General features: G+C 44.7%; 3 protein-coding genes across 3 annotated transcripts; all 3 read right to left on the bottom strand.

Moving 5' to 3' along the window:
- Positions 1-13075: 13075 nt before the first annotated feature.
- On the bottom strand, positions 13076-25447 carry LOC149338166 (uncharacterized). Its single transcript, XM_089547532.1, has 3 exons — positions 25181-25447; positions 24339-24524; positions 13076-13604 (listed from the first exon to the last, which is right to left on the bottom strand). Exons 1-3 carry the CDS (start codon positions 25403-25405, stop codon positions 13254-13256), a joined length of 762 nt encoding a protein of 253 aa, XP_089403658.1. The 5' UTR covers positions 25406-25447; the 3' UTR covers positions 13076-13253.
- On the bottom strand, positions 14868-15527 carry LOC149338167 (uncharacterized; the record flags this gene model as incomplete). The annotated part of the gene is made up of 1 exon (XM_089549981.1): positions 14868-15527. A coding segment is annotated over one exon (660 nt), but the record flags the coding sequence as incomplete, so codon positions are not given.
- Positions 18461-20703, bottom strand: LOC149338168 (uncharacterized). Its single transcript, XM_089549982.1, has one exon. It carries the CDS (start codon positions 19427-19429, stop codon positions 18461-18463), a length of 969 nt encoding a protein of 322 aa, XP_089406108.1. The 5' UTR covers positions 19430-20703.
- Positions 25448-26109: the final 662 nt, after the last annotated feature.

Consider the following 26109-nt stretch of genomic DNA (forward strand, 5'->3'; position numbering starts at 1 on the left):
AGCTAAATGTGCAAAATAAAACTAAAAACTCTCAACACATTGTCATCAGCACCGTTGCAAGTTTTTATCAAAATGCTCAAAAAATACTCAACTGTTAACTCCTAATTTTTTTTTTTACAAAAAACATACTTCTATTGTATGTTCTCTAAGTTTGGTGGCCGTGCAATATTCCTTTCCAGCGCAAATATTTTTTAAAGTTGCCATTTCCGTGGCCTCTGCTCAGGTGATGGCTTTATCACCTATAATCAAGACTGCATTTTTGGCATCAAAAACATTCCTCATGTATTAAAATTTTCTGGCCACTTCCCTAACAAAATTTTCATGCTGTATTAGGTCATCCTAGCATTTTATGAAAGGACTCGTTTTCAGTCGGGCCTTCAGCCATGCAAGCCAGATATGCTTGTTCACATATTTATGCTCACTGCCTGCTAGGTGGATGTGCTACATTGTAGTTTTCTCTAAGCACAATAATTGGCTGCAAAAGTATAGGGCATATTGCTTTTGTAGTGCACAGAACAAATATTTGTCTCTAACTTGTTGTGTTAAAGAAAGCTATCTCCTGACATTACAGGCCTGAATAAATTTTTGGCATTAAATAGATTGCTAAAGGTGCTCTATGGTAGGCAACATTCTTGGCATCTTTGTGTAAACAAGGTGAGAGCTGGAAAATTTTTCTCTTCTTTATTAATAGGTGCTTTTAATTCCCAGCTGGGGTATTGCTAAGCAGTATCTATGTGTCGCAATCGAGAAAGCGATCATGCTTTCTACATTGTTGCTGTTAATTGTCCACTCTCATCAGTACATTCAGTAGGCTAATGAGACACATATTTGAACTTGTTTCACTTCTTCCAGGGCAGTAATAATGCATTTAGCTTTAAGTATGTGTCTGCTTACAACAACACAACCTGGCAAAAGTGACGAACTTCTCTCTTGTTCTCATATGGTCTAATGGTGTGTCCATAATTATTGATTCTCAGTTCAGCTCTGCACTTGTGCTGAGTGTGCCAGTTTGTGTTGAAGTGGCACAGAATAAGAGACTGCTGGAGGACATCACAACTCGGCCTGCTTTTAGTGATGAGAGACAAGAGGTCCTGCTGTATTGCTAGTTTAGCAGCATTGTGCATGGATGCTCCCGTGCTGTGGAATTTTCTCCTGCAGCCTCCCCAGTGGTTCGGAAACTGTGCCGTAATGCTCCTGTCGCCAGCTCTCGTACATACGGTAAACAACCCTTTTGGTTGGTTAAGTGCACCACTGGCAAGTTTCAGCAGGCTTCCAGTGTCACCTTCAACACACAGAGATGCTTCGTGAAGGCGTATCGCATCAGCCGGGGTAAGTCCATCGGCGAAGTACTGATGGAAAAGTTGTTTGTTGCCTTCACTGCATCGCAGAAGGCGAAGAGCAGCTGCACTTGGTGTTGCGTAATTGTGCAGAGTGTGCAACTTGATCACTGCACACAGCGGGAGGTCTCTCCACAGATATGCATCATTCTTCTGCGTGTTATAGTTGACTTTTTTTATCTTTATGTCGATCATTGCCCTGCGGTTTGTTGTTCGCTTGGAGGATTTTTTCTTGTTGAGGTGATGGAGGTGGCACCTCCAAACTTTGTGACACACCATTCTGCAAAGGACACATGTTCATCCTATAACACACCGCTTTCTTCAATTTTCTAATCTGCACATTGATATACAGTGGACTAAACTAACGTTATGTGTGCATATTTCACTAGCATTGTTGAAAACTGCATCGTGTAAGCTATTTTTATATGTATCCTGCCACACCGCTCTGGCAATGCATGTGACTTTCTCCAAACTTAAATTATAGGACACAAAAAACTAGTCAAAAGAATATAACTACAAATCATTAATCATGTTTGAAGTCTAGCCTGCAACAAATTTATGCTAATGGCCACGTTATAATTAACCTCTTTCTGAACAGCACTTTCGTTCCAGATAAGGTAGCTTTCCTGCATCGCATGTTAACCGTGATTTCGTGTCGCGAGAACTTTCTTTGAACAAAAAGTACCTTGAAGTTATGGAATGCACCTCTTGAGATGCTATTCGACCAAGATGGGGAAATAATTGTGGGAAAGGTAGCTCGTGGTTGTGAACTACTGCTGTTTAGACCATATTTCGTCACTTCAAGCTTGTTTTCCTGCAAAGCTGTAGCTCGCCCACAAATGTGCAGTGTGTATACAAACTACCTTGCGGTTCGATGCCCCCCACCTTGAGAAGGGGGGGGGGGGGGGCAAGGCAGCACATTTAGATTCTAGCTAACTGTTCAGGTTTGGATTGGACAGTTAACGTTGACTAAAATAATTTGCAGAGAGGAGCAATTAAATTGCCTGGCAGTTTGTTACCTTAGAGGATTTTCATGAACTGCTAAAGAGATTCTTTTTTTTTAATGCGTTTACCGGCTAACCTATAAGCGCACAAAAATGTGCCAAACTGCAGAAAGCGCGGAGTAAACAATGCAGACCTACTTTTGACATTTTCCCTCCTTTTGGGCGCTGCAGATGATCCATAATGTGTTCGTAGCACCGCTGTAACATTTCACCCACTCCAAGGCCCTTTCTTCGCTGGGAATGTCGCTTCGCAAAACGACAGTGCCCGTTGTCGAAGCAGAAACGTCCCGGAGGCATTGTCAACCGAAGCTAAGGTCTTCATCGGGAGCATTCATTCATTCATTCATTCATTCATTCATTCATTCATTCATTCATTTTTACGAATTGGAAAAACAGCGCAAAGACGATTGATTGTCGTTCTCTTGTGTCTCGTCTTTGATTGCGCTGTTTTTCCAATTCGTAAAACATGTACCAACCAGCCCGTATTTGCCCTCTTCTGGAATTCATTCATTCATTCATTCATCTTGAGTAGCAGGCCAGATATTCATTTTTCCGGCCAACCTCTCTGGTTGGTTGGTTGGTTGGCCTCAAGTAGAATGGCACATACCCACTACGGGGGAGTGGCCAAGACACAGGCGGTGAACTGTTGGAATGATTAGGAGCTTTAGAGGAAAAGGAGAATTAATAGGGTATAGGCTCTGCCTTTCCCGTCAATAAATCCTCCTCCTCCTCTGCCTAAAAAGAAAAATTTCGTTTTGTGCATATGTATAGGAACACAGTGGTTGGCTTATTGCAACGCAAAACACAGCGGTTACTTATGCTAAATTTCTAGCATGGTTGGAAATTATCATTTGTCAGGTAGGCTATACCTGAGCGATTCTGTGATCACATTGACACAGAAAAATAATGTTATGGGCGATGAATGCGCCCTGCCTGCACGAGTGCATCGAAAACATGCTACAAGGTACGTACTGCTTTCAGAAATGTTTACAGCGCTCCCGAGTTCACATGAACGTGAAAATATTAAACTTCATTTTCATTGGCATGTATTTTTAAAACAGCGGTACCCAGCAGTCAGCTTTGGCAGGAGGTACCGGGCGGGAGTGCGACGCATTTAGACAAAACTTGCAGGGATATTTTTCTTATTTCACATCCTACCTATCAAGGCGCTCGTTCGTTAGCAGTTGGCGAGTGCTTTGGAGAAGAGTTTTACGGAGTATGTAACGTCATTTAGAAGCTATCTTTTTTTAAAACGTCACGATGAATGTGTGGCGATTGCGGGCATGCTCCCAACAGGCGCCTGCACCTGCAGGGTGTTGCACAAACTTCTCAAAGTCCGACGTGCTGCCAGTGCTGCCGCGTATGCCAGATTTACTCGCTAATGCAATCATTCAAATTAGACAACCTACACATCTATACGCGAAAAGTTCACAAATGGCGCGGTCGAAAGCGAAACGCGTACCGCAGCAGACGACAGTGACAACTCTAGAACGCCCCCTATGATGTTTGCAAACACTGCCTGCTGTTCCCACCTTTATTCTGAAAATGTCCTAGGAATAGTAAAAGTAACTTTTTTGTCAACAGAAGGTCCAACCTTGTGAATCACACCACAACGCGCGCGAGTTGCTTGCTGCTTTTCTTTTATTTTTCAACGCAGTAAAGGCGGCGCGACAAACGCAGCCGATGTGGGAAGTCGATTGCTGGGAGCAAGCTTTATTGCAGCAAAAACATTTTATAAACAAAAGTTTTTGGTTTACATATAATTACAATACGTTTTAACATAATTTCAATACGTTTTAACAAACATATAGGATGTAACTTTTGTTTTCTTACTATTTATGTTTGAAGTGACGTAACCGGAACTTCCGCTGCTGCACTTTCGGGCAAACGGAAAGACGCTACTCCGAGCAATTCACTATATAAATCGCCTGCGTGCGTAGCGCCATCTCTACGCCAGCCGCCGGCGCTCCTTGGCTGGGCCACGGGCGCGCTTGTCGAAACCCGGCGCGCACGTCCGGAGTACCCGAAGGCTCGAGATTTCTTCGGCCGAGTATCGCGGCCACAAAACCGGCGTCAACGGTGAGCACAGCTACAGTTTTCTTATAGAGGTCGTACAGAATGTAAGTGAGATCTTAAATTTTTCTTTTGCTTCTCTCGGGCAGGTTGCTGTGCCGTGAAAGCGATGTCACCTTGCCGACTCGAACAAGGTGGTGAGCTGACGCAACACTAAGTGCAAGTTGAGGCCAAGAAGATGAACAAAAGCACCAAAAAAGAATGACACTTTCGTTTGCTTAGCCTCATTCTCTTTATGCTGTCAAGAGCTGAGGCACCGAGCACGAGCACAATTGCCCAGTTTAAAGTGCTGATGCCGCAGCTGCACACAGCAGTGAAGTGAAGGCACTGTTCTGGGAGTACTACACTCAGTTTTCCGCCTCATGAAGCCTGCATACAAAGATGATAGCAGCCTCTCTATTGAAAAGCATACTACACGCTCCCTAACAGTCTTGTAAACCCACCAAATAATACCGCATATTGAAATGAAATGAAATGAAATCTTTATTTGCCATCAAATACAGATGGGGGGGTTGTGGAAAAAAAGCTGTCCTTGGACAGCTTGACGGGTCCACAATCCCTTATTTTGGCAGAGTGGCGGCATCACATAACATATTCTTGATATGCAAACATATACATACATTTTTAATATGATATTACATCTGCAATGTATGGCAACGAAACTCTGCAGCACCATTGTCTTGTAAACCCACCGAATAATACCGCATATTACATCTGCAATGTATGGCAACGAAACTCTGCAGCACCATTGTCTTGTAAACCCACCAAATAATACCGCATATTACATCTGCAATGTATGGCAACGAAACTCTGCAGCACCATTGTCTTGTAAACCCACCGAATAATACCGCATATTACATCTGCAATGTATGGCAACGAAACTCTGCAGCACCATTGTCGGTGTACTGAAAAAACTGCAAGAAGAACTTCCCTAATATTCAGCGCGCAGTTAAAAAGCGAACTACTTTCACCCCGGTGCCCTCTCATCGACAGGCAGCTCTGACAAGAGCTGTTTATTCACGTACACGCACACACACACACACGCACGCACACAGAGTATGTGTTTTTTTAATTAAAAATGTCTTAACAGACACATACACTCAAAATGTATGCAGAGTCTGACTGGCATATATTGAAATTATGGGGTGAAACATGCCAGTGCAGAGCAGGCAATGAGGCATGGTGCAGCGCAGCACCATGGATTCGTGTTAAGCATGTGTGTTTTTGGATTTATGGAGCATTAGAAACTAAGGCTATCTATGTGCCAAGCACAGGGTTGAAAAGTGGTTGCTGCGGTCAGAGACCATTAGCTTTTAATGTGCTGCAGTTTGTTTATGATATTTCCTTCTTTTAGGAACTTAACTCACTGTAAATCTGCTGTGGCAATCTTTGCTAACAGTAAATTAAGATTCAAACAGATATTTTTATGTAGAAATTGTAAAATGCTTTTTTTTTACTTCTTCGGGCTTTCTGCATAAAAAAATATGTCTTACCGTAACCAATTTTGCATTTAATTCACAAACAGGTTTTCCTTGTTTTATTAGCATGAAGTTATGTGGGTTGTGGATCATGGGGTTTAACATCCCAAAGCGACTCACGCTATGAGGGACGCCGTAGTGGAGGTCTCGGGAATAATTTCGACCACCTGGGGATCTTTAACGTGCACTGACATAGCACAGTACACAGGCCTCTAGAATTTAGCCTCCATCGAAATGCAACCGCTGCGACTGGTATGGAAACTGCGTCTTTCGGGTCAGCAGCCGAGCACCATAGCCACTGTGCCACCACGGTGGCCTGAAGTTATGTGTAAGGTGCATACGTCTGATGTGAGGTGGCATAAGTTCAATAAAGCATTCTTTGGTTTCGACGTGACTTTGATTTGCCCGAGGTTCTGCTTTACCAGGTGTACCTTATTGTTGATTGCATTATCTGAAGTGGTCCGCTATTTCTTTTGTAGCTTACTATCCACCAGCTTCAAGCAATCTATGCGGAATATTTACTTTTTCTAGTTTCTCGTCATATGCTCATGCAGCACTCCCTTCAGCTCTTTTGCTACTGCATATGCTGACTTGGCTCGGGACTCAGCATAATTTTATTGTTTTCCATGTGTTGTGGCTGTTGCTGTATGGTGCTTGGTATCTTCTATAACAATTTTACTGAATTTTTTGGAGTGGAGTGCTTTCAGCATGCTTAGAGAGTCAATGCAGTTTATGCTGCTCTCAATGTTCTCACCTGGAGTTGTTCGGTGTGCTTTAAAATTATGTGCAGACTGGGATTTTCGTACTTAGTCTGCAAGAGAAATCCGTACCACTATCATAGCCATACCATATTGCCGCCATATTCTGCCCATCACACTTTTGTGCCTGCTGCAATGTCCTATATCTTGTCAATCCCAGTCCCTAATGTAACACCCTAAAATGGAGTCAAGTCTGTTGTTGTTAAAGTGTAGGAAAATATGTATGCCTGCAGCAGCAATTGCTATATGTGCTATCTTAAGCTATGGCTGGGCTGTGACCAGCGGAAATAAAAGGGATAGGGAATATTTGCTGAAACACAGTGAACAGAGATATCAAAAAAGGATGGGGGCAAAAATGTATGCAAATATGTACGTGAGACCAGGAATCAAACCTATATCCTGGTTCGTGCAACAGAATAGTTTTGCCGCTGCATTACCACACAGGCCCATTCACGTTTAAGGTTTCATTCAATTAGTTAAACGAAGCGGACATGGCAAGGAGACCAATGACAGAGAAGGTGAGCACAGAAGAGCAAAAGTAGCTAGGAGAGCATTTGATGTCCATATAGCAATGACTGTATAAAGAAGCTACTTGCACCACTATGAAGTAGTGTGTCATTGCATACTAACGCTGAGCACAAAGCGTGAAACAGTGAAGCACTCTTCATGATGCTGCGTTGATGCATAAAAATCATCGTAATTAATATTGGTGAGGAATTTCTTCCAAATACCTATACTGCAATTATTCTTATACTTTTAACTGCTTTATGAAAATAATTAAGCGACCTCAATAATTTACTTTTGGAGGTGACTTGAAAGTTCCATTGACAAACACTTGAAATCAGAATTATTTTATTTAACATCATGACGATGTTGGGTGTGCCGACAAAAAGCCAATGGAAAAGCTTGACGAGGCCGACGCCCTACAGAGGCATTGCAGTCGTACATAACATGGCACTTTTGGAAAACAAAAGAAACAGAAATAACAAATCTGGTATTAGGTGTTAATCATTTTGGACTCCTTACTTAAATGCCATGGGAGAGTGCAGCTCAACATTTGACAACCATAATTTGTTAGTATCCTTGGTACATACCATTTTAATGTCGCTCACGTAGGGTATTTTTGTTCTCCGCATTGCAAGGCTGACAGCTTTAGCGTTGGACAATTAGTTTTATCAACACGGGCTTTATACTGCCATAGAAGTAAAGTTTCATACAGCTGTGGCAAACGTATAAGTCTAAGTTCATTGAAAATCGGTTCGGAGTGTTCTAGCCGAGAAGCATTCATTACATTTCGAAAAGCTTTCTTTTGAAGGAGGCACAAGCGGTTAATATTCGTAAAAGACGTGGCACCCCATACCAAAAAGCAATAATTTACAACAGAAGAAAACAACGCACTGTACAACATTTTCTTAATCTTCGGCATGAAAGATTTCAGTCGACACAAAATACCGACAGCATTTGAAAGCTTGTTCACCACCACTTCAACGTGATCATTCCAGTTCAAGTTTTCATTAAAAATAGCACCAAAGCTTTTTACCGCAGAGACTGTTTCTATAAAGTGACTAACCGATCCTTAAATAGAGTGGTGGCATATTTGTCAACTTATTACAAGGCCTGAAAAGCACAGCCTTCGTTTTGGCAGTGTTTATATTTAATAAATTATTTTCAGACCATTCTAGGAGCAACTGCAAACATTTTGTGCCTTGTTTTTCGAGATATGGCAACTGTGCAGCTCTAAAGAATAAAGTGGTGTCGTCAGCATAAATGACGAAAATTGGAAGTCTACTAATACAGACAATGTCGTTAACATAGAGAATAAACAGCAATGGCCCCAAGATACTACTTTGCGGTACACCTGAAACGATGTGCCTAGGATCAGATAAGTCATTGTTTATTTTTACTCAAGTAAGACTGAATTATGCCAAGAAACTGCCCACGGAAACCCCAGTGCTTGAGCTTAGCTAGCATTATTTTGTGGTTGATGCGGCCGTGGCCTCGTGGCATAGCAGCCGCCTCGGCTTTGGGAGGTGGTAGGTTCAACCCCTGCTGCCGGCTGGGTACCCACCAGTTTTCTCAAAATGGGTGCAAGTCATGCCCCAGCCTGGTGCTCGGCTTCCTAGGGTTGCATTGCTTGGGAAAGGAGCCTGCGCCTTCAGATCCCGTCACTGTGGGCTTGAAGACAGGTACAAAGCAAACTTAGTCACATTCATGAGAAAAGGGCCACAAGTCGGGCTTCTACCACACGAGGCGGATTTAGGGTTGCTTGACGGGGGAACTTATCTCTGATCCCTCAAGGCAGCTGTGGCCTAGACCCTTTTTCCACGCATCTCACCCCACATGCGCTGAGCACCAGGCCAGGGGAAATCTTGTACTCATCAAAGAAACCGGTGGGTACCCGGCGGCACTGGGGATCGAACCCCGCAACTACCGAATGTGACGCGGATGCTTTACCACAAGGCCACCGCTTCGGTGAAATGGGTGCATTCAGGATTTAACACTCATCATCGTTGTGTTCATGGGCAACCTGCAGTGCCCAGGCAGCACTGCAATCCAGCTGTTTCACATGGCCGCTCTGCGCACGTGCATCTCGCCTCCTTGAGCTGCTTCACAGGTTGGAAACAAACCTTCAGCGGTGCTAGTGCAGTTCATGTTAAAGACAGGCGCAGGCATAGTTGGCACCTTGTGGAATCAAATGCACCAACGTGCATTTGTTTTCAACAAATTTTTAAGGGTGGCAGACGAGTTTTCACGCCCTCCCTGTAAGGTGACACATCTCATGAAAAAAGGAAGATTGTTTAAAGGTGCATCTAAAGCCTGCTGCTGTCAGCTGCTTTGGCAGCAACCACATCATGAATGATTAGATATGTATGTTTGGCTGAAAACATCCCTTGCCTAGATGCTCTCATGTTAGCGCAGTCAGCTGGCATACATTACATGTGGCTTCAACAGAGCACACATGCTCATGCCTATAAAAACGAGCAGGTGGCATGGAAAAGCACCACAGGTGCACCTACAAAATGCTTGCCCCTCTCGCTAGGCTGTGTTGCGGCACTGCAATCAACGCAGTAGGCTTCATCACAGGTTGCCTGTTAGGAATTGAAATATAATGCAACCACTTAGCTTCAAAGTGAACTCTGAGCACACCCCTTAGCAGACCTTACACTGCCTGCAACTCACATCTGGACATGCCAGTCCTCCTGTTATTGCATTTGTCATGAGCTGTTCGTGCTGTTATGAGCCAAAATTTTATTTTGAGCTCGCAATGCTGAAATATTGCAGTTTTGTGTGTTTCCTATAACTTGTGCTGAAAGATGGGATAGCCACAGCTTTTTGGATGACAGCTTGCATGAGTACCCCATATGCCCTTTAACAAGGAAAGTTTTTGCTATCTGTAGTGTTCATAGTTTAGTCACGAAATAATACTGTTCATGAAGAATGTGCACTTCACGAGAATCAAGTGTGTGTTTAGTTAACACACACTTGATTCTCGTGAAGTGCGCATTCTTGAGGTTGGTACACTAACATTTATTTGGTCGAATGCATAGTGTGCCAGTGTTAGGAAAACCTACAGTGGGAAGGCACATATGCAACACAGACAGGTAACTCATTTCAACTTGTCTACTGAGTGGCAAAGATTTCAAAGCATACACGCTTATAAATTGGCGATAAACAACCAGAAGACGTTTGTATTGCATACTGCGTGCCCACAGCACAGCAAAAATCCGACCAAGCCAAACAGCACGTTCTTCAGCACAAGGTGACCAAAGCATTTTGCGGTTCTCCAATTTGAAGTCGGTACCAATATCTCACCACAATGCACGTGCTAGGCACTTGAGCATGTCCTGACAATGTAACAACACCAAAATTTAATCCACCTCGACAATGGTCCACTAAACCTTATTTGGCGTCACAGCTTCCACTACGTGCCACCACATCACGACGGTAGTGTTTTGCGGTGGATATCTGATGAGGGATACAGAAAAGAGTAGGTCGTGATGAGAAGTCACCAAATACCAGAAGTAGAGCACACAACAGGTTTGCTACTGGAGGGTAAAAAATAAAGCAATGACAGACCAGCAGCGGCGGACTGTATCGCTGAAATCGCAATGCCTCCAGAAATACACAATCTATGCGATGAAGCGCCTGTACAACGAAAGCATTTGCGGGGGCTGACTTCACACATTAAGAAGAAACGCCTCGTCATATTACAAAGGGAACTGCTAGAAATCGCTGCTGAAAGACTGCGAACGTGCAGCCAAGCAATGTGCCATTGAGCAATGTGCATAAAAATTTTTAAGAAATGCATCTTCCACCCTGGAGGCAGCCATCTTCCACCAACAGGCCAACCAACAAAGCAAGGTCTGCCCAATTTGGCGGAGTAATAACACAAGCAGTTTTGGAACAATTTTTTTCAAAAAATGCACGCAAAGTAGTGCATCTTGTAAAATAAGTATAAAATAAAATAGTTCGCAAAACTGTAGAACAAATAGGATTACGATTAGTGCCAGTTTTTCGTCGATCACGAAATCGGCGAGGCAGCAACATCGTGATTGCCATCAAGTCAGAATCCGAATGTATTCAATCCAATCCAATCCGATCCGATCGTGGAATCGTATTGGCGTTTTGCAGTGTCGGTTTAAGTTCGCTGCAAAATTAATTTATTTCCGTCTTTATTGTTTCAAAGTTACGCTGTGTAAGTTAATGAAACACTTACGCTTACCACGGTTTCACCCTCGGCGACTGCGATCAGCGAGTCGAGCTACGTAGGCTCGATGTGCCCCACACAGCGGACTCCATCCTCCGTGCAGCGAAGAGCCCCGCCACCACAAGAGATGCCCGGAACGAAGCGTAGTTTTTCGCTTCGAACGACATGTGAGCGTCATCGCCGGGACGCCACGACAGCTTCCTCAAACCACAGTTCATGTCCAACTCAAGTGTACGCGGCTGGGGACAAGGGTACGGCGATAACCAACCAGCGAAAAGGTAACCTGTCAGAAAACCCGACAGAGCCGTGTGAAAATCTAAAGCATTGAATTTCCTGCAAACTGGGCAGCGTCTCTTATGATGTTAAACGCTTAAAATATACGGTGTCTCTTCAACAATGGGTGCCAACTAAGCGCGACAGTCTGAACTTGCACGCCACAAATACGATGTCGAAGCACTAGCTGTGGCAGTCGTTTGGTCGCGGATAGGATGGAAACGAAAGAGTGGAAGCACTGGCCTTAAATGAGCTAATTTAAAGGTTGAGATGTTGGGAGCTTCGTTCTCATTGGGACAACGATAGAAACGGGGCGTAGCAGTACCTTCGACACTGGGCACATGGATGGATGGATGATAATGGCTTTAGCCTTTGTACCGGGCGGTAGCTTTCGCCACCACGGAAGGGCACTGTTGCTTGCTACTGTGGATGTGCTTGGTGGTTTGATTAATCCGTGATCAAGATATAGCTCGCGCTGCAGGTTGTTTTTGTTGTTTCCCGCTCGTATATATATTGTGTCGTATGGTTTCAGTATACACGATTCTGCCATGGGCACACTGTCACGGATCTCCCCGAGAACGCTCGGGCCGAAAGAATGGACCAGGCGACAGGTTACCTACACAGACGCACATTTAATACACCCTACGCGACACAAACCCTAGCACACAAAACATAAAGACTACCGAAACACACAAACTGGCAACACCCAGTCTGCTAGTGTTCGGCGTATGTGCTCACGGTTTGGTGCTGCTGATGCGTTGCATGGGTACAGTCAGTGGCATCTAGATAGCTGGCGTCGAGGCGGCGTTTCGAAGTGCTCAGGCTGGTGGCGTTGGCGTCGTCGTACGAGCTCCCGGTCGAAGTGCCCGTGGAGGCATTGCTAGCGATGTTGGCATTGATTGCACCACCCGGATGGGTGGCAACAGTGCTGGAGGCACTCCTGGCTGTGGTTCCGTCAGCCGTTGACTCCCCGGAATGAGCTTAGGAATGGCAGGAAGTCTACGGTGCGACGCCGTAGAAGTCGACATCACCGGAGCAGTAGCCGGTGTTGCTCTCTTCCAGCTAAGGTGTTCCTGACCCGCTGGAGCCTCCACTTCTCTGTTCTTCCCTCCCGTGCCACGCTATCCCTCGCGCTTTTATAGCCTTGTCGTTGGTACACGTCATCATCTTCTCTTCTCCACCAATACCTGCCGCGATGTCTCAGTGGTTACGGCGCTCGGCTGCTGACCCGAAAGACGTGGGTTCGATCCCGGCTGCGGCGGTCGAATCTCGTTGGAGGCAAAATTCTAGAGGCCGGTGTGCTGTGCGATGTCTGTGCACGTTAAAGAACCCCAGTTGGTCGAAATTTCCGGAGCCCTTCACTACGGCGTCCCTCATAGCTTGAGTCGCTTTGGGACGTTAAACCCCAATAAATCAAATCAAATCAAATGTTCTCCACCAATCAACTCTTCCCACCTCACCGAGTACCTCTTCTTCATCTTCTTTATTCTTGGATTAATACACGTCATGCTTATCGTCATCCCATTTTTCTTTTCCAGATTTTAGTTCATACTTCTGTTTCCAATTTCCTAATATATGTGACACACGCACAGGCACACTCAGACTGACGTAGCAGTCGACAGTCACTTTGCAGCTGGGACGTTGTCTGCCACACTGCGACACAGCGAATGACTGCGCTTGGCCTTCTTTGATGGCCTGCCTGGTGGGACACGTTTCGAGCCTTTGTGCAGGCCAGGTCGTCTCCTTGCAATGCTTGTTGGCTGCACATTTATCTTGCCTCGGCACCTTGAAACCCTGCAGACTGCAGCTGACATGTTTATTAGTGGTGTGACAAAGCTCTGCTTGTTTGGAAGGCTTTTCAGTTTTTTCGCAAGTCTGGCTGTGTGCTTCATGCATGTCGGGTCGTTGTTAACTTCAGCCTTTAGGTGCAGAAAGGCTTCTATGAGGGCTTCAAAAGGGTCTTCCTCCAGTTCCTGAAACACACACAAAAAAACCAAAAATTTTTTGCTTAAAGGCTGCTGTTTGCCTACCAATGGGCTGATTGTTATAATCTTTTGCATGCAAAGAGGAAGCTGAGCTGTGTGATTCTGATACTTGTCAAAGATACTGGCATGATACGGTTTGTTAAGCTTTCTTCCATTGAAAAATGAGCGAAGTTTTGTGATGCATATGTGGTAGAAGTAACATATTATTCATAAACCTTCTTTATGGTGCCAGTAGCAACAGAATCATGGTTGCTAAGAGGCAGCATGCCATTCGGCGTTTGCAGGCTGTTGCTGCTATGGGCAACAGAGAGGCATGTGAGAGTAGGATGATGAGCCCATGCAGATGGTGCAAGCACATCGTCTGATCGTGGGGTGGCTTCACAAACAGTGGCATCTTGGCCTCTCCACTAAATTTAAATTTGCTTCCTCCATGGGCATGAACTGTTGTTAGGTCCGCTTGCTTTGGGGGGAAAATTTCATAATTGAGAATTTCTGCAGAATTCTTGTTAGTAACCACAATTTCGTTTTTGTTATTGCAGACACCAATCGGAGCGAGAGAATAATAAAAATGTGACTGTTTTTTTTTTTAATTCCCGTGAAAGCCGGCATATTGTTGCACAGTTTTGATGATGCTGTGACATGCTAGACCTCTGCATATACATAAGGAAGTGAACATGTCAAGCTTGGCGGCTGTAGTGGCAACGCGTTCACAGTCCTGTATAGGAAAAGTCATGATACTGTCATCTCTCGAAAGAAGCATTAATGGTGGTGGCAAAAAGTTTCCAGTTTCGACTCAACATCCATTCTTGGGTTTTTATCTTCTGTGGTACCAGGCTGTACATTAATGAGTGAGGGAAGTCCGAGGACAGACTAATGCACGGCTGTGCCTGGCTTGCATGCACGGTCACAACAGCATGTGTAGGATTGTGCACCATGGCAGACTTAGAGAGATAAATCAGTCACTGGGAGACATTTTGTCAAACAAGCACCATTCTTCAAGTGGAGGGAATACCAAGTATTACCTGATGGTGAACTACAACCAGCACATGCTATTTTACTGAAGGTACATTTGAAGTACAAGGGTTGTTCAGAAATAAGCGTGTATTTATTTTGTGTGTTATGTTTCCGGCAAAATGTTGCACATTTTTCTTTATGAGTTCACAGAATTTTAAATTCTCCACCACAAAAAGTGTAGTCACTTGTCATCAATGACTATGGTTTATAATGACTCCGGCTAACATAGAGTTGCCGTCACTTGTCTTGCAAATGTATAGCGCCATAGCAAACCTGGTTCAGTGGTTGAGCACTGCAGGTTTCCCTACTTTCTGGAGGGCTGCACTGGCTAGTTGCAGCTGTTGAGGTAGAGGGAGCGTTCCAACAGTCAGGAACATCGGTGGGAGCCTCGCCGCACACAGCATTTTGCAGCGCTTGTGTCTTCTCATGGAGGCCTTCGAAGAAATCAATGCCGGGGCAGTTGTCTCCGAGCGCAAGCTTTCCAAGGTTGTAGCGACCTTCTCTAGTCTGCAGAGGTGCATTTGGGAAGATCCCACCAATCACTTTGTGCACGGGTGCCTGGTGTTTACAAAATGCACCGTGCTGTCCAGAGCGGCATGTGCACAGGCCGATGTCAGAGTACACTGTGTAAAACTTGCTCTCTGGACTGCCACTTGGGACGACATAATGCCCATCTCCATCACACCTGATGTTGTTTTTGGTACCTTCTGGCAGTTTCTTCAGAAGCCTCTCATATTGCAGCATGTGCCCAGTCACACGTGAGTGGGCATGGTCAAGTATTCTGTGCAAGAAATACTCTTCCCACACAACAGAGAGGAACTCAGCTAGGGCCACAACATTAAATGCTTTAGTTCTATGCAGGATTATGTCTTTTAGGACCCTAATCGAGGCCTCTGAATAGTTTATTTATTTATTTATTTATTTATTTATTTGAACATACTGCAGGCCCTTTTCGGGCCCATGCAGGAGTGTTTACAATGCATCATTGATCAAACAGAGTAAAAACAAAAATTCAAAAATACAGAGATGTTCTCTGACCCAAACACAAAAAGATTAGGAGAGAATCAAACAGAAAAGTCAATTTTTTCGATATAATTAAGAAATAGTTCCACGGACGTACACTTCACCGCATCTTCAGGCAATTTATTCCAATATGATATAGCATCTGGAAACAGGGAGTACCTGTGGATATTTACACGGCTGACTGGTTGACGAAGTGTTTTACTATGGTTTGTTCTAGACGAGTGTTTGAATGGCGGGTGTAAGTATTGTGAATTGGCTATTTTGAAGTGACCGTGAAGAAGTTGGAACAAAAACTTTAATCTGGAAATGATTCTTCTCTGTGACAGGCTTTGTAAATTTGACTGAACTATTAGACTGGTAGCGCTAGTTTGACGTGAATACTTTGAATAGACGAACCTCACTGCTAGTTTTTGGATGCGCTCTAATTTGTTGATTAAGCTTTTTTGATGGGGGCTCCAGACTATATCCGCATATTCTAGGGTAGGTCTTATAAGAGTTTTATAGGCACTGAGTTTAATATGGGCCGGCGTGTTACGGAGCTTTCTCCTTAAATAATGTAATTTACCTTCAGCTTTAGAGCAAATGGATTTGATGTAGGGCTCCCAACGCAGGTTAGATGTTAGGATGAGCCCCAGATACTTCACCTGATCATATTTTTTAACCTGTGCGTCACCAAGTGTGTATGTAAAACTTAGAGGATGCTTCTTATGAGTGAATGTGATACTTTTGGTTTTATCTGCGTTAAGTTTCATTCCCCAGGTCATACACCAAGCGTGGATTGATTCTAGGGAATTGTTAAGGAGAATTTGATCGTCAGATTTTTTTACAGCTATATATACGACACAATCGTCTGCAAAAAGGCGAAGCTGGATCGATGAACTAACACAGGAATGAATATCATTTATATAAATGAGGAACAAAACAGGCGCAAGTACTGATCCCTGGGGTACACCCGAATACACATCCAGGTTTTGCGAAACGTATTCACCTATTTTGACGCATTGTTTTCTGTTCTGCAAATAGCAGGAAATCCATGACACAATGTTGCGATCAATGCCAAAAGATAGTAATTTTGTTACAAGGTCATCGTGAGGAACAACATCAAACGCTTTAGAGAAGTCTAAGAATATAGCATCTATCTGGTAGCCTTCATTAATTGTGTTAGCGATGTCGTGAGTAATTTCAGCAAGCTGCGTTACTGTTGAAAGCCCTGTTCTGAAACCGTGTTGTTTTTCATAAATGAGATTATTATTTTCTAGATATGAGATCATGGCTTTAAAAATAATGTGTTCCATCATTTTACAACTAGTGCTTGTTAACGATATCGGACGATAATTATTCAGTTCAGTTTTAGGACCCGATTTGTGTATAGGAATTATTTTGGCACAGCGCCAGTCATCTGGAATTACGAGTGTTTGTAAAGATGTTGTGTAAATTTTATGCAGGTATTTAGACACCCAGTCAGCGTATCGGACTAAAAATGTGTTCGAGATGGAATCAGGAGCCGGAGATTTTTTTGTGTCAAGTGTTTGTAAAAGAGAAAGGATTCCATCTTCACTAATGATTAGTTCTGTCATGGGTTTCTTGATTTTGTGTGCGGGTAGAGAAGCGTGAGAGGCTGTTCTGGTGAAAACGGACTGGAAAAACTTATTGAATTCATTTGCATTGTCATCAGGTTTACTTATGGTGTCGCTGAAATCTGTAATGATGGAACCAGTTGACTGTTCTTCAGATAAGTAGCGCCAAAACTTATGAGGGTTGTGAGCCATGAAGGAAGGCAGCGTCAAATCAAAGAAGCGAGTTTTTGCGTCTCGGATTTTGCTCTGTAAGCAGTTAACAAGACTTGCAATGTCATTCTTGTTTCCTTTTTTACGCCGTCGTTTTATTTTTCTTTTAAGTTGAATTATCTCGCGCGTTATCCACGGGTACTCCCTGTTTATGCGTTTTTTTCGAAGCGGAACGTATCTCTTTTCGCAAGTATTTACAATGTTTTTGAAACAGGACAATAGTTCACGAACATCGGTCAGTGCGCTGAATTCGGCAAAGCTGTTCTCAAGTGCATTTAGAATTGCAGGGTCATCTGCACGCTCATCGTCCTTGACAAAGGTTGGCAGTGTTTTCTTCTTTTTGCAAGTGACTACTATGGGGCATGACAATACTAGCAGTTTGTGGTCAGATATGCCGTCTTCGATGCGCACTGAACACCCTGGAAGTGTACTGCTAACAAAAACTAAATCAAGAAGTGAAGAGGAAGACGACAGAACTCGGGTGTTATCGGTAACCAGCTGATCTAAGGAAAAACTAAATGCTGTAAATAAAAGCGTTTCCGCGCTTTGGGCATCTTTTCCGTCGTGTGAAAAGTCCGCCCAATTAAATTTAAAGTCCCCCGATGAAATCAACTTAGATCTTGAGTTAGTGTGCTGGGACAGATAATCGTTCATTTTTTCCAGATAATCTGGCGGGGCGTTTGGGGGTCGATACACGCCTCCCAGTAATATACATTTACCGGAATATGTTATTTTGCACCACACACTTTCGTGGTCATCAATACCCTTCAGGACTGAATATTTTATGTTGTTTTTAATAGCTATAGCTACACCACCCCCTCGCGAACCCCTATCTTTACGTAGCAACTTATATGTTGATGGAACAACTTCCGAATCACGTACTCCTGCTTGTAACCATGTTTCTGTTATAATTATGATGTGAGGATGGTGTCCCAGAATTAGCTGCTCGAGGTGACCTAACTTGTTTACTATACTTCTAGCATTGAATGACAGGATTCTTAGTGTTTTGTTTTTGGCCGGTCAGATATGATTACTGTTCGAGCTTGCTGCTCCTGGAGTTGAGTTAGGCTGGGTGTGCCTTGCATCATCGGCCCTTCTTGTTATTTCGACCCTGGTTTGTTGTGTTTCATCCCAAATGAAAACCTTGCCATTGACCTTTAGCTTATCAAAGGAAAGCGACACCTTTGCCCCAGCCGCCCTCTCTCGCTCCGATGAGCGCCATAGCTTAGTGCGTAAGTCTCGTACCCTTTTTGAAAAATCTTCAGATATGGAAATGTTAGAGCCCTTTAGTTTGAAACAGCTTGACATAATATCTGTTTTCTCTGCGGAATTGAAGAACCGAACTATGACTGGACGTGGTGTTTTGCCTTTAGGATTACCTATCCTGTGAATTCTTTCGGCCGATTTCACTTCCATGCCCAGCTTGTCTCTGAAGATTTCTTGCTTAACGTGTTCCTCAAGTGATTTAGCGTCTTCCTCCGGTTTCTCGGTCACACCATAAATCAATAAGTTGTTGCGTCGACTTCGGTTTTCCAAGTCATCTATTTTTGCTGCTATACCGTGAATGTGTTTGTTCGTACTTCTGGTTAGTCTTTCACTTTCATCAAGTCTTTCTTCGCATTTCTTCAACCTACCTAAGTCGTTTTCAATTGTTTCAATTCTCAACCTCATATTATCAACCGTTCTCTCGACATGTTTTAGGTTTGTAACTAACTCCTGCAAAGTTTTGTTTGTTTTTGCTTGTTCTTTCGGAATCTTTTTCAGTAGTTCATTGTTAAGATGACTGTCAGAGTCAGAGCTAGGGCCTGGGTAGAGTTCAATGTCACCAGATGTCAACAGTAAAAGCCTAATGACACTATAACAGTCACAAAGCATGCTCAGGAGAAATTGTGGACTTGGTAGCACCGTCAGGGTTACATCATTGTCTCTAACTGAGGAAACAGAGTATTTGCCACCAACCTGTACGACAAAAACGAAGTGTTTGAGCATTGGTATCCGGTCGGTGCCACCAAGTCCACTGAAGTGTCCAGCTGACGGGATCCTGGTTATATACCCGCGTAGGCGTGGCTCCGTTGACGTTCCAGCAGCAGCTCGGCGATAGCGGCTGTTGGTGTCGGCGATAGTTGTTGGTGTTGTGGCCTCGTGTCTTTGCGGACGTGTCTTTGGCCTCGTGTGTCGGCAGTATACAATCTATTGCGTCCATTCTCACCTGTGAGGACCCCGCCGATTCGCCTCATCTAGCCATGACTGCGCTGAGCCCTCCATCTTCTGCGCCTGATTCCTCCGCTACAGACCTGTTCCTTCACTCTATCGACACCGATCTTCCTTCCCCGCAACGGACGCAGCTTCTTAACCTCCTTCACCAGTTCCGCTCCTCCTTCGACTGTCATCGGAGTTCCTTGGGCCAAACTTCCACGGTCACCCATCGTGTCGACACCGGCAACCACGCACCAGTGCGGCAGTGCCCCTATCGTGTATCTGCCACCGAGCGCCATGCTACCGAAGAGCAAGTTGATAAAATGCTCCAAGATGGCGTGATCCAGCCCTCCAGTAGCCCTTGGGCTTCGCCTGTTGTGCTGGTCAAGAAGAAAGACGGCTCCATCCGATTTTGTGTCGACTACCGCCGCCTTAATAAGATTACGCGGAAGGATGTCTACCCTCTTCCCCGCATCGATGACGCTGTGGACTGTTTGCAAGGGGCCGAACTATTTTCTTCCCTTGATCTTCGTTCTGGATATTGGCAGGTCCCCATGGAAGCGGCTGATCGCCCCAAAACTGCTTTTGCAACCCCCGACGGCTTATACGAATTTACAGTTATGCCATTCGGCTTTTGTAATGTGCCTGCAACATTTGAGAGGATGATGGACACCATTTTGCGGGGATTAAAGTGGAAGGTATGCCTCTGCTACCTCGACGACATCGTGGTCTTTTCTGCTGATTTTGACACCCACCTCCATCGCCTGAGGCACATCTTGAACTGCCTTTCTGACGCCGGTTTGCAGCTAAACTTGAAGAAATGCCATTTTGCCGCTCGTACACTCACTATCTTAGGGCACGTTGTCTCCAAGGAAGACGTTTCTCCAGACCCAGCCAAACTTTGTGCGGTCGCTGCTTTTCCCAAGCCTACATCTGTCAAAGAACTGCGCAGCTTCCTTGTCCTGTGTTCCTACTTTCGTAGGTTTATTCGAAACTTTGCATCTATTGCTGCCCCTTTAACAGAACTCCTATCCAGCAGCTCCGACTTTTCACAGTGGTCACCTACCTCTTCCCTACACTGCAGCCGGTAACCGTTGGGCTATCGTCGCAGTTGACCACTTGACGAGGTATGCAGAAACCGCCGCCCTTCCATCCGCCTCAGCGTCTGACGTAGCCTCCTTCATTTTGCGACGGTTCATTCTTCGCCACGGCGCACCGCGCGAACTGCTGAGTGACAGAGGCCGCGTTTTCTTATCGGAAGTTGTCAAAGCCTTGCTCCGCAGGTGCAACATCATTCACTGAACAAGCTCTATATATCACTCGCAAACTAACGGCCTTACAGAAAGATTTAACCGTACCCTCGGCGATATGCTCTCTATATACGTCTCATCAGACCATTCAAACTGGGATCTCGTCCTTCCGTATGTGACATACGCCAACAACACCGCAACGCAGTCGGCTACCGGCTTTTCCCCGTTCTATCTTCTTTACGGCCGTCACCCTTCTGCTCCACTCGATACCATTCTCCCATACCAGCCTGACGCATCTGAGTGTACTCCTATTTCGCAAGCTGCACGACACGCAGAAGAGTGTCGCCGAATCGCCCGTTCTCTCACAACTGAGGCCCAATACCGTCGGAAATCCCGCCACGACAGCCATCACACGCCCCCGCACTTTTCTTCTGGTAGCCTCGTGTGGCTCTGGATTCCGTCCAGTACTGCGGGCCTCTCCTCGAAACTTCTTGCAAAGTTTCACGGCCCCTACCGAGTTGTGGAACGCACCTCGCCTGTTAATTACGTGGTGGAACCGCTGATGCCGTCTCCTGATCTTCGCCGGCGCGAACGCGAGACTGTTCACGTGCAGCGCCTAAAGCCGCATTATGACCCGGCCATCTCACCTACGCCGTAAGTCGCCAGGATGGCTCCTCTCCTCCCCGGGGGGCAGTTGTAACGACGAAGAAGTTCCTGTTCAGGCGAAGACGACGACGAACTTCTGACCGTTGTGTTGAGCGGCATTGCCATCGCTTTGTGTGTGGGCTCTCGGTGCTCGACCTCTGTGTCTACGTGGCCTGTGCCTCTGTGTCTACCGCCGGCGCCCAGTACCTCTAACCATCCCAGTACCCATCTTACACTACAATTATTCAAACGTATGTTGAGTTTGTCAATTTGGCCTACAGATCCCAGGAAGAACGAGCAGGTGCGTTAATTTTGGGCACACATTAGGAAAAGTTTCATGAAGGCCTTGGCAATGATTGAGCAAGCATTCATGCGGGATTGCAAGACCTCTATGAAACGCTGTTACCAAAATTTAACTTCTTGAATTGGTTGCAAGCACGGCAGCAGATTTTAACTCTTGTTATGGGTCATTTATTTCCATATTTGTGATCCAGATTCTGACCACTCTTTAGAACTGGGAGGGAGTGCATTGACATCTGCATGGAGCTACATAGGGTTGTCATAAATGTACAAACTTTTTGTTCCAGGTCACTGCTGGGGCTACCTGGTGTTACATTTATGACCCTGAGAGAAACCAGCCATCTTCTCTGGGCAGAGTCCATACTTGCCAAGAATGGTGAGACAAGTGTAAAGTCAAGTGCATGTTCAGGACTTTCCTTGGCATCGGTGGGATTGTGTAAAAAAAAGCTGACACCAGAAGGACAAAGTGTCAGTTCCACCTGCTACTGTGCCATTTTGCAGCACCAGGAGACATAACCCTAACAGGCCTACTGAATCATTTCAAGGCTCCGTTTTCCAAATTTGCTGGTTTTTATGGATAATTTGATGCCAGCCATCTGTTCAAGTTTTCTATTAATTCACAAATCATGAATACAATCTAGTCCACATATAACGACTGCAGTTATAACTAACAGTTATTACAAATGAGGTAGAGCTACCGTCAAAAAATCCATTAGGGCTATGACATTGCATCTTAGATAAAACGAACAACCTTGGCTATATAACTCTGTTATAACTAACAAGGAGGCACTGTAAGCTCACTACTCCCACAGCCTCCCAGCTATTGTGATCTCCCAAAGAAAATGTAGCTGTCTCTCCCCCCCCCCCAAATAAATAAATAAAAAAGTGGATTTGAAACTTAAACTACCGGCCAGGTGTGCTCCAACAGGCTACAGGGTCAGTCAGTGCTTGCGTGCACGCCTGTTGGGTAAAGCATTTAAAGTGGAAACAGAAGCATGGTAAGCTCTAGACAGGGGCAGTGTTGGAAGCAAACTGCTGCACACGGCCGGTGCCTAGTCAATGACAGCGATTTGAGAAGCTTGAATACCAGTCACGAGGTATGCCTTGCAGGCCCACCCAGTCACGTGATTCATCACTTATCCAGTCGGATCTCTGCTCTCTGCGTGGCTGCCGAGTCCAGGCAATTCGTAGACAGCAGATAGCTTGTGTCACCCTTGTTTAGAGCTCTCGAACAATGTGCACCGTATGATTGAAAGTAGTAGCGATTGTTTTTTGGTGAGGTGTTATTTCCCATCTGGTTTATAGGCCTATTCGACTGTATTCTGGTGGAAAGATTGCTTCAAGACCCTAGTAGTCACGGCAAGCTATAGCTTTATTTGGAGCTCTATGCGTTACTTGAGAGCTTTACAGAAGAGTCATGTATACTGTACATTATGAGTGCTCATGCGCTGCAGTAGCTTTGTCGCTGCACCCTGACAACGTTTTTGAGGATTGAAGACGAGGGCTTTCACCAGTTGCCGTGAGCGCCTCATTTACTAACGGTATTACCACGTCATTGAAACAGCTCGTCTGCTGCTTAGGGCTTGGCCAGGAGCACATGACCGTTCTGAAGAGCTTAGAAAGCTGTTTGATAGGGTCTGCTTCGAAGAAACAGGCATGCACAGCAGACCTTTTAAAGAAATAACCATCACCTTTCTCTGGCTGTATTTTTGCGCTGTAATGGGGTAAGTCCACATGACCATCAAGTTCATTATAAGTGAGCTCTACTGTATACCGCTGTCTACGATCATGAGGTTGTGTAGTGCAGCTCCTTACCTGACCAGTATTGTCTCTCGCCACAGTTGCAAATGGTCCCTGTTATGCTTGCTTGTCACTGATACTTATGCTGCCGCTACTGTGCTGCATAAGTAGCCCTACAATTTTTTTATTGCATCTTTCATATGCTGAATTGACAGGCAAAAGCTCTGCTGTGTTTGGCTGTACTTTTTGCAATTACTTAGTGTGTGTATGATGCCTACAAACTGAAACAGAAGTGGTCAATGCATTGGCTGTGTTGTCATGCACTGGACATGCTGTAGCACCCATTCTTCAACCAAATACCATAGGCCTGCACAGCATGCATGCACTATGCGACTTGTGAGACATTGTCCTGTGACGTAGTATCAGTGACACAGTACCTGGCCTTGCCACCGCTGTGGCTCACCGGTTACGGTGCTCGGCTGCTGACCCAACCATCAGATGTGGGTTCGATCCCGGCCGCGGTGGCCAAACTTAGATGGAGGCAAAATTCTAGAGGCCCGTGTGCTGTTCAACGTCAGTGCATGTTAAAGAACCCCAGGTGGCCGAAATTTTCAGAGCCTTTCACTGTGGCGTCCCTTATAGTCTGAGTCACTTTGGGACATTAAACCCCCATAAAACCATAAAACTTTTTCTTCTGAATCAGTCACTCACTGCTGTTTCTGTATGCATTCAAATTTTATATCACTGATTATGAATAAATTCCATACCTTTTGAAAAATGACCATCAATGACTTCCTTTCACTTGGGCTGACACCATGCGTGGCAAGAATCAGCCACCGCCACTCAGCCTGTGCCACATGAAAGTGGCATAGGAGCTGCCTGGCTTCTGGCCAGTTGTCAAGAATTGCTGCTTTCTCAGCAGCACTGTTGTCAGTCATGAAAGTCTCTGGTGCCTGCAGACAAGAAACAGCCACATACTGACAGCTATGCAACAGCTAAGTCATTCCCATGACAGATGTTTGCGGGTGCCGGATAAGTTGATAACCAGATAACCTTGCTACATTACCCTGTGTTGCTATGATGATATTTTTCACTTCGGTTTTGATGGCATTACTGAATGGGTCCTAACTCTGTGCATGCATAATCTATATCCAGTTTGATATTTAAATGTAGAGGTGACATTTACACAGTGTAGTTCACATGTCAAACACTTCAGCTCTACAGCTTGTTCATTTGTGGCTCAAATTTTAAATGAAATCGACTGCTACTGACCTGACAGGTTGGGCAAGCAGGAGTTTAGGCAGCATTGGTATGGGCTTGCATTAACTTAATTTTTTTTTTATCAAACAAGATGAAAAGTCCAAGATTTTAAGGTTTGCAGAGTGTCACACCGCCTCTTGGAGCAAACTGTTGAAGCTTAAAAGTTGTAGGCATGGCTTGTAGCCAATGCTGATATTGTTAAGCAGTGCCTCTTGGAGCTTGCAGAAAGTACAGGCTGGAGCAGACCCATATTCTGAACCAATGTTGCCTAACTCATGTAATCTAGCATTACCTGGCATTCTTTCAAACAACATGCAGTAAGTATAATTTGCAATTTTCCTGTGCCCACCTCACAGCCTCCAAAGCAAAAGGGGTAGTTGTGCTTCAGGAGCTCGAAGCCAGCTGAGTAGCCCTCAGTAGTCTGGCTGCTGTGCACAATGACTGCTATGGGTACAGCACCAGCTGATGTCGCTGTCAGCATAACTGTCACGCTGCTGCTTGTTGAGTCACATGATGCCGTGGAATCAACGAAGATGACTTCAGAGGATGATTCAAGCAGCTGGGCACGCCTCATGATTGGAGTTACCAGGAGAACTGCCCAGCTTCCTGCCCCTCCCTCTGAGTGCGCCTTCACATCAACTCCTGCATAAAAAGCGGGTTTTGACGGTTTAGTATGGCATAACATGAAAGCATAGTTGGTGTTGCAAAACAAATTATCACCTTTATGAGACACTGAGAGCAAATTAAAGTTTTCCTGCATCAATGGATTACTCTTATGTGGACGTAGAGCATATTTTCAATGAAAACAAAATATGTATGTGGTAGGAAGGACAATAAAATGAGAGATGGGTATTGTCTGGTGAGATTTTTTGTTCTGTAGAACAAAGGGTTAGGTGCCTGAATAATCTAACTTTTTGTATCGCTACTAGCTGTCCACTTTCATCTCACCAGGAAAATAAGACAGCTAAATGTGCAAAATAAAACTAAAAACTCTCAACACATTGTCATCAGCACCGTTGCAAGTTTTTATCAAAATGCTCAAAAAATACTCAACTGTTAACTCCTAATTTTTTTTTTTACAAAAAACATACTTCTATTGTATGTTCTCTAAGTTTGGTGGCCGTGCAATATTCCTTTCCAGCGCAAATATTTTTTAAAGTTGCCATTTCCGTGGCCTCTGCTCAGGTGATGGCTTTATCACCTATAATCAAGACTGCATTTTTGGCATCAAAAACATTCCTCATGTATTAAAATTTTCTGGCCACTTCCCTAACAAAA

This window comes from Amblyomma mixtum, chromosome 6 (assembly GCF_055824585.1).
Source record: "Amblyomma mixtum isolate Tamu chromosome 6, ASM5582458v1, whole genome shotgun sequence".
Taxonomy (NCBI): Eukaryota; Metazoa; Arthropoda; class Arachnida; order Ixodida; family Ixodidae; genus Amblyomma; species Amblyomma mixtum.

Bases quoted from the DNA above. Each gene is read 5' to 3' on its own strand.
- LOC149338168 (XM_089549982.1), bottom strand. From the start codon at position 19,429: ATGCTCAAACACTTCGTTTTTGTCGTACAGGTTGGTGGCAAATACTCT.
- LOC149338166 (XM_089547532.1), bottom strand. From the start codon at position 25,405: ATGAGGCGTGCCCAGCTGCTTGAATCATCCTCTGAAGTCATCTTCGTT. The intron at 24,525-25,180 runs GTGGGCACAGGA...TCTTGTCTGCAG, and splicing joins TTTGCTTTGGAGGCTGTGAG to GCACCAGAGACTTTCATGAC. The intron at 13,605-24,338 runs GTATGGAATTTA...TGTGTGTTTCAG, and splicing joins TGATGGTCATTTTTCAAAAG to GAACTGGAGGAAGACCCTTT.